The following is a 13,505-nucleotide window of genomic DNA, read 5'->3' as shown; positions in this document are numbered from 1 at the left end:
ACATTTTTTGACTTAAACCTGAACACTGGATGATTCACTCCATATCACATTTCTATTGCTAAGGCCTGTACAGTGTGTAGCTGGTGTAGCTTCCCCATACAACTATGGAACAACATTTGTTTTGACTAGCACTATATTAAAGTCTTATACAGAAATAATGTTTTTCCATACTAAACCATTTATATGTAGTCAGATGTTGCCTTTTCCTCTAAAGTGCATTCAGTTAAATATAAATCTTACACAGGATTCAAAATCCAACATGCCAGGCCTTAGCAACACTGCATACGACGTTCACCAAAGGCTGTTTAAAATAGATGTCTTCATTACACCCATGGCCTAGTTTGGGTTTGCATGTGCCTAAGTGACATTCTGCTAAATCTAAGTACACTGCTGCATGTCATAGTGTGAATTAAAGAAATAAGATGGAAACAACCATGGAAAGCTGGCAATTTCTGTTCTTTTTCACTTTTTACAGAATATGTATTTATGTTGCACTCCTTGCTTCTGATACCAAAGGTGTAATAACAAGTTAATGATTTATGCCAGGATCAGTAGCTCAATTAAAAGTGGTGAGGATGTGGCTTCGGCAGAAACAGGAATTAAAGGACTGCAGGGAGGGAGACACAACTGCTCCTCCAAGAACAGAAGCCTGGTGCCACTGGCTGCTGCAGGTTGCCCATGCACCGGGATGTTGCTGATACTTTCCAGAGAGGCAGGCCCTAGCCCAGGAGTGCAAGGTAACGTGGCCCAGCACATGCATAGTATCTATATTCTTTAACCACTGATCTCTGAAAATTCTAATTGTTAAGAAACAGAAATAATAGTTGTCACCCAAAAGAACAAAAAAGCACTTAGACCTGTTCCTCCCCAAACCTCTATTGGTTGAAACTGAGTCCACTGTGTGCTATATATTTCTTATTTGTTCATTAGCATTCTGAAGCCATGTGTCGCTTCACATTTTTGTCCAGCAGACCAAGGAGCCATCACCAGCGTAAAACACCCCTCTCCTTGCTGTGTTACAGTGACAGGGACTGTATTTTCAGGAGCAAGCAGGCTGTGAATTGGGAAGAGGAACACAGTGGAGGACAGGACTCACCTTATGACTGGATGTTTGACTGCAACCGCAGAGCCAAGAAACACTTACATGCACTCAGGAGCCCAGAATCTCCAAAGCCAATGTCCACAGGAGCATCATGTCCCCACTAACAACATTTTTTATATTAAGTGATGGTAACAAGGAAATATGCTGTAGCAATGCATTAATGGTCATATCTCCCACCCTATATGGGGCAGATTTTGTTTTCTGAAGCTTCCAACTGAGCAAAAGATCGGCAGTTTCTGTGTTCATCTCCCATTTTCCTCTTAGAGATGGTGCTACGTCCTGCCATGGTAGACATCTCACTGCCTCTTTTGTCCTGTGTTAGCATCGCTCTCTCTGAAGTTGGGTTCATGTTGGACTCTGCAGTTTCTATAGCACTGCAGCGGAACATCTGAATCAGACACTTTCTGAACTAGAAAGTTGGAAAAAAGGAAATCAATCAAAACACATAAGGAATTTTAAATATCTCTATAAAGCAATCTGTGTCAGGCTGCTGTCCACAGAATGTGAGACAAGCAACAGCTTTCTCTGCAGGACTGAATAAATAAATGTATTCATCACTTCTTATTTCACAATCACTTTACCATTTGTCTTCTTCTCACTTTTATTCTTATACTCTGCTTGATACCAGCACTCTCAGTAGCCACATTCATTGCATAAATCTATGCAAGTTTATTATCATGCCTGTTACCACAGTGAACACATTTCACCCTGGTTCACCCCCTTGTTAATTCTTTTTCTCTTCATCCAATCCTCTACCCCATTCCAGAGAAGAAAGGTCCCCGTCCCATAGGCATGTGAAATGCTTCTACCCTCCCTGCACAAGCAGCCCCAAATGCAGCATTTCCCCTGACTCAAATTCAAGATCTTGAAAACTTCCATCCCACCTCAAAATCAACTCACTGGTGTTGCATTCCTAAAGGATTACAAAAATGTACTGGGACAGCCTTGAAATTTTCATACAGAAAACTAACTGGTGTCCACTAAAGGCTGATTTTCCTTTATGCTATCTAAACCTAATAATTATTCATGTTCATATTTTCATAATGCACAGAGGCTTATGCTATCTTCCAGTAGATAGATACACAGTGAAATTTTTTTTCAAAATGCTGGATATTGCAATGCTAGTTAACTAAGATGTAGGTAGGTAGAAATAACTCATTATAAAGCAAGACAATATAAAATAATGAATGTTAAACACACTTCGAGAGCATATGTTACCTGTTTGTTCATAAAGACATAAATAATTGGATTATAAACAGTAGCTGTCTTGGAAAAGAAAGCTGGAATTGCTGCCAGACGAGGATTCAGATCAATGGAGGGGTATGCAGTGACTAGGATAGAAAAGGTGGCATATGGCGTCCAGCAGATTAGAAAGGCAATGATCATAACAACCACCATTCTGGTCACTTGTCTTTCAGGTTTCCTGGTAGTTTCCAGCCTGCCTTGTGTATCTGATACCTTTAAAGAAAAGACAGAAGATTCTAGAAAACAAATTACAAGGCCTCTAACCAGTGAATTGAGTTCCCAGGCTACTCATCTGTCAGGCTAGAAGGAAAGATCTGCTCTTCTTGAGTATGACAGCACATAAGGATGTTGTTACTGGACTACAGGGTGTCAATGTCACTGCTGATGGACATGAATTACTGCATATTCCCATTATTAACTTTTCCTTTGCTTAAGTATCTTTATATTTATATTGCCAAAGTAAGAGCAAAAAGTAATTATTAGAGCAATCTCCGTGTAGAAAACTATCGCAGCCCAGCACAACTGCGGCCCATAGACACTCCCAAGCTTCAGCCAAGTCATCAGGAGTGAAGCATGGCACGGGTTTGCTGTCCAGCCTCACAAAAGTTAATCTAACTCAGGTAACTTCATGGGTGCTGCAGCAGCCCACGCCAGGGCAGTGCAGAAATACCATTAAATTCCATCTGTGAGAAAAGTAAGCCTAATTATTTTAGACAAATCAGAGACAAGATTTGGCCTCTATTTAGAATGGCAAATAACAGAATACAATGACCCTGTCAGAATGAGTGACTGCAGTAACTGATGATAAGTTACCACTAAAAATGTGAAACAGAAATTAGGGCTACACTTTTGGGTGAAACAACTTGCCATACATCACTAACTTCAACGGAGCTACCGTAGCTTACAACAGCTCTGGGTCTGCACAAGGCCTAAAACTGGACTTCTTGGCTTGCAGGAAAGTGGACTAGAGAACATTTTGTCTCTAGGTATTGATAGCAGCAGTATCCCTAAGATATTCCCTGCCAATACATGATATTTCTATAGCATTTTTTCATATCTGCTGTACCTACACAGAGAGCAGCCCAGCCTCCCTTCCAGCAGCAGCGCAGTCACCCTGGGGAAGGAGCACAATCTCCTGGATTGTGCTTTCGACTGTTTAGTCTTTGTCTCATATCTCTGGCCTTTTTCTCAGCTATGGCTTCTCATGGATGGCAGTGGATTCCTTTCTCCTCTCTTTCTTCCTTCCTCTCTCCTTTCATGTTCTCTGGGAACATGAAACTGATAAGGATCCAGATACTGGTGCTTTATCTTATAAACAAATTAATGCTGCCATACTAATTTATCTCCATTGTAAACTGTTAATTAGATGTTTCCCTAAAGATTAATTTCTTTCATTAGTTTTGCAGTTGTAGTGAAAGCTACTCTTGGCACTGTAAAGCTGTGGTCACAGCGACTGAGGGATGAGCAGTCTGTACTAGGACGAGCTGGTGCTGCTCAGAACCAGGTCTGCACTGTGGGAGCTGTGGAACAGGGCAGTCACAATCTGGGAAGAGGGTTGGTTGGGAACATCAAGACCCTAGCTCTGGTGCCAGTTCATCGTAGTCAGATTTTTAAAAAATTAGGTCAGTTGTGAGATATAGCCTTATGGCAATTCATTATAAATTTACAGAATATATTGCAGGCGGTTGGAGTTTCTACACCAGACTGTGTTTTAAGCTGTTACAAGTAACAGAAGCCAACTCTGTCAGTTACATCTCTCTGTAAAAGCCAACACAAGCCAACTGGCAAGGACTGACAACAAGCCACGGTGATTTACACTTGTGATGAGGCGCCCTGAGGCTGCCCCAGTGTGTCCTGGCCGTGTGATCTGACAGGTCACTAAGCTGCAAGGGGAGTGTGAAACACAACATACTGAAAAGTGTGATTTTTAAAAAAAATTAGAAAATATTCTTCTACCCCATGTCCCTCCCAGAACAGCCTCCAGGAGGTGGCCCTGTCCCATCCCTGCAGATGGGTATTCAGAAAACAGAATCATAATTTTACAGGTTCTCTTAGAAGAGTCTGAGTCGGCAGTAATGATTTTCTTCAATCATCTCCATATCTTGTAATTCATGTCCCCCACCAGCAAACACTGTGCTACCCCACCAAAGCACTGCCAGCAGCAACATGTCTGTGCTGCAGTTAACATTCCACCGGAAAACCTTCTTGTGCTTAACACTGAAATCAACCTCTCACAGCCATTTAACCTTCTCTCCCCTAAATGCATCCAGGAGGAAATCAAGAAAAATCCATTTAGAGGAATCGTGATGTCACCTGAAGTACACATGTGCCAATCTGTATTTTCTAATGAATAAATAAAATCTTTTTGCATTTCCCATGTATTTGTTTTACTTGTAGAAAATGACACTGGGGTAAATACAAGCATTTAACTACCCCAAATACTTTCAACACATCAGTAAACTGAAGAAATTTACTGAATTTGTTACTGAAGCAATAAGACAAGGCAGCTTTACAGTAAATAGAAATACAATATTGTCCCAAAATATTGTCCCCAAATCCTGTCCCAAATATGAATTTTGCTATTCTATTGTCTTCTATTTCACTTTTCACAGATTCTCTTTTGGATCAGATCAACAACATAATCATTAAATAAAATTCAAAAGCATTTCTCAAGTCTTTTAAATGTTCCTTAACAATCTAATATTTTTTACTAAACAGCATTGCATTATTTACAAATGCTGCACCTTATTCTGCATATAAGTGTTATAGAGTATTAGCTAGCACTCTTAAAATTTACAAATGCAATCATTTTAAGATAAATTCTGATTAACCTGGTTTGAGTCTTAAGAAACATCACTGAATTGAAGTACAATTGTAAACAAACCAATACCGATCATTCCATTTCTTTAGTTACGAGCAGAGATTCTGTAATTTGTATGATGTTTGGCTCATGAGGGTTACTGGTAAGTGATGCAAACTGCACACTTTGAAAATTCATTTCTAAGCATAGCATGAATTCCTGTGTGTAAGGATAACTGTATAACAAGGGATAATAACTGAGTGCATTTACTGCCTGAAAATCTGTTCTGCTTATGTCTGATCTTTATAGAAAATCAAGCACAAAAATTCCAAATATTAGCATATGTACACATTTTAAAAGTTTACTTTTAAGTGCTTCTTCTTACCTTTCTCAGCTTTCGCATCAGTTTTCCATAGGATACCAAAATCACCAATAAAGGCACTATAAAACAGGTGGTGAAGAAAGCAATAATGTACGTATGGTCAGTATAAGCTCCTGAGTACCTGTATAAAACACAAAATACATTGTGTATCTATTACTAATATGTGTTATTGTTTTCTCAAAGTATTAATTTTGTTTTTCAAAGCTGTCTCCAGTATTTTTGCCAACTGCTTTTATTTGAACTGCGTCTTTACAGCTCTATCAGCAGATGGAGCCCTGGGCCACCTCCCTGGCTGTGGGCAAGGACTGGATCCTGTGATCACAGGGACAGTATCACGGAACTGTGGAACAGTTCAGGTGGGAAGAGACAGTAGTAGTTGGGGTAGTCCAACCTTCTGATCAAAGGGGAGTCAGCTACAGGGCCAGACCAGGTTGCTCAGCGCTTTATAAAGTTTTCTCAAAAATCTTTGTCCTCTTTGAATTCTGATACAAAGCACAAGGTATAGGATGATTATTTTCGTTAGAGATTAAATCTCCTCCCTTTAGAATTATTCTTTTTTTTTTAAATCTGTTCAAGGCAAATTTTGCTCAGTTTTGTTACAACTTCCTTTACATCCATTTTTGCAGAGATGTACATCATCTTTAAGTTTTTCCTTTAAATTCTTGCCCCTGATATGTCTTGAGCTGCAAGTTTCATTTCTTTACCATACTCTGCAAGAGTGGCCTTACCAGTTAGGCTCACAAGTAGTTCCAATCTTACTGGTGGTGTAACTGCTCCAGCCCATTGTTGGTGGGATGGTCCAAATGAAGGAAAAGGTCCATACAAAGGCAATCCCTAGGGCTGCGTGCTTCCCCCTCAAGCGCACATTTCCCAAAGGGTGGCAGATCACAATGTACCGCTCAAAAGCCAACAAAGCAAGAGACCAGAGAGCAACGATGCCTACAGGAAGAAGACACAGTCAGTATCAAAAATTGGGTAGATTCAGTGAAAAGCAAATACCATCCCACATCACAGAATTGTTTAGGTTGAAAGGCATCTCTGAAGGTCATCTACTTCCACATACCCCCAGCACAGTCCTTACTGCCAGTTGCCCAGAAACAAGTTCAGTTGGGTTTTTGAGTATCTCCACAGAGTCCACAACCACCCTGGACCACCTGTTCCAGTATTTGGAACACCCACCACATCAGGCATCTTTTCCATCTACCCAAGTTATGAAAGGATGTACAATTTTGCATTATTCTAATATTTATTTGTCTAGTTTGTCAGTCTAAGGTATAATGACTACAAAACCAAGCAGCTAATTGGGCCAGACAGTGACTTCTTTTTTCATTTGGTTCCACTCTGAAAAGCAGCAAATTATGTGTAGCTTCCAAATTAACAAATTAAGATATATCTTCAAAATGCTATCTTTGCAAGAATTGTCATATATCAGACTGTGATAAAACCCTAACCTACAGACAGCTGCTCACAACATCAAATTATCAGTTTATTAGGCATATATATTCTGGTTGGCCACTAAAAACTTCAAACAGCCTGATCTTTCTCCATGGGACATGGCTTACATGCCACAAACGGATTTAGTAGCATTGTCCCTGACCTCTGTCTAGCTTAACCAGGCTGAGAGCAACCGTAGGACTCCTTTTCAGGCTGAGGATTGGCAAAGTGTTTGATCTGGAGCAGTGACAAGAGCTGAAAGGCTGCCTTTGCTATACATTTTCACAAACAGGAACAGGGAGGCAGGTGTGAACGTCTGTCTGAAGTAAGTAGATGTCCCATTTTAAACTAATTCCCCATTTATTCTACAGAGCTGAGTTTACACAGGGAACTCTGTGGTGAGGATTTTCCCTTTTAGAATACTTCTAATATTTTTTGTGGAGTTAGTAAAACAAAGTCAAGAAAAAGAGTACAAAAAGGTATAGGTGCATGGGGTGCCTGCTTCAGGTGTGTCACGGTTCCTCAGAGCCACTGAAGGGGAGCTAACAAAGGTGTTTCTGTGCCTTGATATCTTCCACAGTTTAAGAGCAGCCATTCATTCTTTTGTGCTCTCTCTTATTTATCCATATATGCATGCACCTAAATACAAACCTTGAAAACAGTGACACGTAGTGATTTTTTCCTGGTATGGTTTTACCAAAAACCCACACAACACTGTTACTCTATTAGCATACTTTTTCTCATTATATTAAATGCATCCAATGATCAGTACACATGAGACAAGCCACTGACATATGACAGAGACAGTGATCTACATTATTCACTCACACATAAGATCCATTACAGTTTATATGTAACTGGGGAAAGAATCAATGAGTTCAAAGGCATGCAAAGTGATTTGGGACGCTGCAGGAAAGCTAGTAGAATACATTGAAGGAAGTTGAAGGAAAAGAATATACAACTACAAACAAATGCAGCTTACCAAAAAATGTGACAGCAAATCCTTCCAGTACACAAGCCCAGTATCCCATGTAAAAATAACCTTTTAGATTCGTTAAAAAGCTGATGGTGCCACCAGTCAGTGAGACCAGGAAATCAGCCACAGACAAATTCACTATAACATAATTGACAGGTTGTCTCAATTGCTTGAACTTAAAAGTTACCAGGATTACAGCCAGGTTCTCAGCAAGCGACAGGGAGGTCACCACCAACATGACTGCTGCCAGGAGCCTGAACTGCCAGGGCTGGATGGAGTCCAAGGGACGGCGGAAAGGATCCCATCTGGCAGGACCAGAGGAACTGGACAACAGCGACTCATTTTCAGGTGCTCTGAATGCATCCATTTTTCCTCTCCCACTAGCAAAAATAATATTGTATAATACTGGGGTTTCTAATCTGTAAATAACATTCAGGATTAAAAGGAGAATTTTGCTGTCTCCAACAGAAGAGGGAACACGCTCTCCAGGCTTCTGCTTTCCGGTAATAGTCCAGGAAACAAAGTTTTGGTCATAGGAAAGTTTAGTGCTATGCAGTGAATGTGGAAATAGGGATGAGCGAGAAAATCTCTCAGAGCAACTTCTGCCCCTCTTTGCCAGTAGTCATCTGCTGCAGCTGTGTCTTTATCGGTAATAAAACCCAGCTACAGAAGCTGCAGGTTTCCTCCTTCTGCAGCAGCCAACAGCAGAGCTGAAACATCCCTCAGATCATCCCTGCTCTGGGGGGGTGGAAATGAAGCATTTGCTTGGAACCCTCCCTGACATTTAGCATTGTGAAAATGAAGCTTTCCTTCTGTTAATATTGAGGGTGGAGAGATCTCCTCCTGCCCTGCATGGCTGGAGCACAGCAAGGGGGATGTTCCCACTGGACTCCTTTTCTGGAAAAGGGGCAGCCCTGAGAAGATTAACGCTGGGTGACCACAGCAGCCACGAACCGAGCAGTGAGCTGTGGTACAAACCCACATCTGACAGCCAGCTGACAGCCTCGGAACTGAAGCTCTGAGTTAAATAAGTTTTCGATGTTATTCAGTGGAATTTCAGCTTATATCAGAGACAGTGTAGATGATATCCCCAATGAAGGCATAACGATTGTAACTGGAGACTTATTACTAAAAACTCAAAGATGCACAACAACCTTTTAAAGATAGAGTTTGGAAATACATGAAAAGAAATAAAAGCAGTAAAGCATGACAACAGATAGCAGGAAAACTAACAGCTAGCCATATATTTCTGATTAAAATGACTGGATCTTTCTGAACTCTTTAATAACCATCAGGGTTATTAGGGTTACTTGTGTTTGTTTCCCAAGATGAGCAGCTCAGTTATCTCTGCACGCTAATGAGACACAGTACTGTGACAGATATTCCAATACTCCTAACAGGCTGCCACTAATTATTCCACAAATTAAGCTGGATACCCCAAGAATATGGAAATAATTCAGCTGTACTGTGAGATAATTCTTGGGGCCCATAATTGTTAATCAGAGCCTAAAAATGTTAACCAGAGTCAAAAATACAAAAAGCAATCTAGTTCCTGTCTTGGAGAGTTCATGCACCACACACAGCACATGAATAAACAAACAGGAGGTGAGCGAGAGTGAAAACAAGTAACACCACTTGCCCATATGTTCCATTGAGTTTATATCTGCTTTGGCTTCTATGTGAAACACTTTGTTAACACAGGTTAAAATCTTTTGGTATGCGGGCATGGAATCAAAAGGGTTTCTGGATACTGGCGGTAACACTTATGCATCAGAAAATTTCAGAATATTTTGAACTAAAAAAACCTCAACTCCTACTTACCGTAAGCAAAATAACAAAGATATTTTTAAATTGTTAGTTTATACTCAAGCAAAGATGAAAGAGCCAGTGTTTAAGCAGATCAAATCAGGTAATAAAAATACTCACAAAATAATACTTATTCAACAGGAATATTAAAAAATTCCAAGTGTCATAAATAAAAGAAGGATCAACACACAGCAACATTAAAATTCCTCCAGCCAGTCCTTATATGGCATGATTCAGCTCAGTTCCACTGCCTACATACTGCAGCACAAGATCCAGACCACAACTTCAAAATCAAGTTTGTATATTATGTTGTTTGAAATTATACATGATACATCTCTGTTGGTCGTATCTCACACATCTGACCCACCGCAGCCTTCATTTTCTTGGCCAGAGCTAAAGCATGACTCGCCTCCTTGGCAAAGGTGGTCCTGACTAACACTTTGTATGAAGAGGTAAATTGGTAGACAGTAAACAGCCCCAGGCTCTGGTTGGAGAAGAGAACATATGGTTGGCAAGGTGAAGGGGGCATGTAACTAACAGCACTAGTGTAATATGTCGACAGTGATTCCAGCTGTAAGACAAAATCAGGATGACAAGAACTGTGCTAACTGAGATAAAATCTGGTGCCTGAAACTGCATGTCAAAGTTAGTAAACTGGTCCCAAATTTACCATTCCCACAAGACACAAACTGGGAAATGAGCTCTGAAGTCAGTGTGGTCTTTCAAGTGGTACACTTGAATTGGTTCTCACAGATTTTGAGCATGTGATAGTCAGTCCTAAAATGCTGCCATCTAATGATAGCAGTGGCCTTCACTCATCAAAGTGATTGTGAAAGATTTGCATTGTACCCAAGAAGGGTTTGGTTTAGTCACATTTATTTAGAGCAAAGAGCATTCTCTGCTGTACAGATGTTTTGTGGGAATCTGAAGTGAAGGACATCACGTTAGGTACAAGCATAACTGGCTCCTGTGTCATATGTGAGTGTTCATCTCAGTGATCGACCTGGCCATGGCCCATGTTTAGATAAATATTCTCCTCCTGCTGCCTGACTAAACCAAAATCATTCGGAGCATCAGAAGTGAGAGCAGAAGAGTGAGTTGGTACTCCTGTGCAGTACCATATCATAAAGATACTGTAAAGTACCTTCATATAACCCATTCAGAAGCTTCCATGGAAGGATACGTTGTCTAAAAAAACACTCTGAACATGCAAGAGCCAATACAAAAAAAAAAAAAAATCAGCAGTAAAGTAGGCTTTTCCAGTTGATCAGGCTGTCTCACTGAAGCACTTGTTTCTAGGCGGTCAGTTTGTGAGTTTGCCTGTACAGAGAGTACTCCAGATACTGGCAGGTGGTTTTATAACTGATTTCCTCCATCCATTTCTCTTTTTTTTTTAGCTGCAGTTTTATTTTCTCACAGTTCCTGAAAGCCAGTAATTACACATTTGAAATCTATTCTCAGAAAACACTGAACTATCATAATGGAAAAAAATTGTCCTTCCCCTTTTTGAGTGACTTAGAGGAATTATTTTGCTCTTTTACTCATGAAAAGAATGGGAGTGGAGATTTCCATTTGTCAAAAGATAAAAGTTGTGTACAAAAGAGGCGTTCTACACTGGAAAAGATAGCAGCATAGTTGCATGAATTTCAGTAACCAGCAATATATAACAAAGCTGGTAGCTAAACAAAACATGTTCTGTTAACTATGAATAAGAAACTAATTAAAACAAAAAACAAAACAAAACAAACTAACATTAAAAAAAACAACCACACCACCAAAAAAGCAGCACACACTGAGCATCAGAAAAGGAAACAATTTGTTAGCAGGCCGTATTTACTTAAGACATGTTAACAATATCTTGCAGTTTGGGGCCTCAAATGAGCAGGTAAGACTTTATTTAATTTATGATAGCACAGTGCTTTGCAAAGCACAGTTAAACCTAGTTTCTTGGGCATTGCATAAAAGCTATTAAGTAAAAGGCAATGATTACATACTTTTACCGATTCTGACTGAAATTATTTTGCTCTCAGTATGAACGTTTTTCCACAGATTTTTGAGTTTTTCACCCACTTGCTTTCACATGATACTAATCTGTTAACACTCTAGTAAAAGAAATCTTTGTTTTAACAAAAAGCAATAAAGTCAATGGGCATTGAAAGAGCTGACTATGTTACTATAGTGAGCAAAAGAACACTTCAATGGTTTGCGCTTCCTCAGAAATTGTATATTCCCCAAAAGATCATTGTGAAACATTTACCACTTCAGTGGCTAAGGAGGAACTTGATGTCTGTTTTGTTGCTGTATTAGGTTCAGCAGTCTTCTATATTTATGAATTTCTCTGCCAGTGAAAGAGCTTTTATTTTGCTGTTTGTTATTAATTTTCCTTATCTAGCTTGACACACGGAGCTAACACTGCGCTATCAGTTGTATAAACCGTCTCGGACTTTTGGAAGCAGGAACAATCCAGCCCATCTAGCTTGAGAAGGAAATTCAGACTCTGACTATGCATAATGCATCCTTACACATCATAAGGAGTTGTGTGGTGCATATTCAGGCATACAGAGAACTCTCTCCATGGCTTATAGCACGTTAGTATTAATCGAAACTCAATAAATAGGGATGACCACTGCCCACAGCGTTCGCAGATGCATTTAGACACCATGGACTCACCACACACAGTGTAGCTATGTATTCCAGACCACTGTTCATTGCACAGCAGGACTGAGATGTGTCCCTGGAGCACACTGGTGATATTGCAATGTAACCAGTAAATGAAAATAACATGGAAAATTTAAGTAGCCCAAAAGGGAACTGAGTGCTTTGGAAAACTCTTTTCCAAGTATTGCAACCAAACAGCTGTTCCTAATTCACACCACAACAATCCTGGTGCCCTTACAAGGCCAGTCATCTTGATATTGTTTGCCCAGTGCATCTTCCTACCAAGAAAACAGTGACTGTTTTCCTTCAAAAATACAGACAAACACAACTTCTGCAGTGCCATGGCCTCATTGTGGAAAGTGGCAGAGATTCAAAAAGAAAACATAACGGTTAACTGCCAGTACTGAAAGTAACTGAAAAGTAATCATTCCTTTTCTGAAAATGTTAGCACGTTCTGGTTGAAAATACTGTGAAACAAGCTGTAACAGATCATTATTTAGGGCACACTAGGAACGTAAATGTATTTAGTGACATCCTGAGCAGCAGAATTTATTGTGCCTCAGCCCAATCACTCCTCACCAAACCTGTCAGCTCCACACCACCACTTCTCCCTTCCAAAGGCTAAGAGGATTAGTTTCTAATGTAGAGACACTTAGTGTTTTCTCATTCCTATTGTAGGTCTTTTTACAGCTCCTTTGTGAATTTATCACCTTACTCTGACAAGAAAAGCATTTTATGAAAAAGAAGCACTAGAATAAGACAAAATAATTACGTAACAAGAAAATCTGAGGATGAAGGAAGAACCTCCAGGTGTGGGCTGATGCGCTGAGCTGGTCACCTTTGTGAAGCGGTTAGTCATTACCTTTCCTTCTCCAATTTATAGACATACCTGAGCACACAGCTGCCTTTCAACATGCTGCTTTCAAAGCGTCCAGATTTGCACAAATCACCTCCATGTGTTTCTAAGCAGTGGATCATTCTGGGAGAAGGATGCTGTAGAGCAGTGCTCTGCAGAAGCCCCAGCAGATCTGATGGAGACATGGGGCAGAAGGGGTCCCACCAGCAGCAGCACCAGCCTGTGTGCTCTGGCTGCCGGGGCAAG

General features: G+C 40.2%; 1 protein-coding gene across 1 annotated transcript; it reads right to left on the bottom strand.

Moving 5' to 3' along the window:
- LOC106889838 (opsin-VA-like) lies at positions 1–8,306 on the bottom strand. The gene is made up of 5 exons (XM_014945262.1): positions 7,946–8,306; positions 6,258–6,468; positions 5,533–5,650; positions 2,321–2,560; positions 1–1,511 (listed from the first exon to the last, which is right to left on the bottom strand). Exons 1-5 carry the CDS (start codon positions 8,304–8,306, stop codon positions 1,281–1,283), a joined length of 1,161 nt encoding a protein of 386 aa, XP_014800748.1. The 3' UTR covers positions 1–1,280.
- Positions 8,307–13,505: the final 5,199 nt, after the last annotated feature.

This window comes from Calidris pugnax, unplaced genomic scaffold (genome assembly GCF_001431845.1).
Source record: "Calidris pugnax isolate Ruff unplaced genomic scaffold, ASM143184v1 scaffold89, whole genome shotgun sequence".
NCBI lineage: Eukaryota > Metazoa > Chordata > Aves > Charadriiformes > Scolopacidae > Calidris > Calidris pugnax.
Note: the sequence above shows the minus strand (reverse complement) of the source record. Positions and strands in the feature narration are given on the sequence as shown.

What these genes read in the sequence shown, in the direction of transcription:
- LOC106889838 (XM_014945262.1), bottom strand. Translation starts at nt 8,306, where the DNA reads ATGGATGCATTCAGAGCACCTGAAAATGAGTCGCTGTTGTCCAGTTCC. An exon ending in ATTTGCTGTCACATTTTTTG is followed by an intron (nt 6,469 to 7,945) that starts GTAAGCTGCATT and finishes TTCTTCCTGTAG; the next exon opens with GCATCGTTGCTCTCTGGTCT. An exon ending in ATGTCTTTATGAACAAACAG is followed by an intron (nt 1,512 to 2,320) that starts GTAACATATGCT and finishes CCAACTTTCTAG; the next exon opens with TTCAGAAAGTGTCTGATTCA.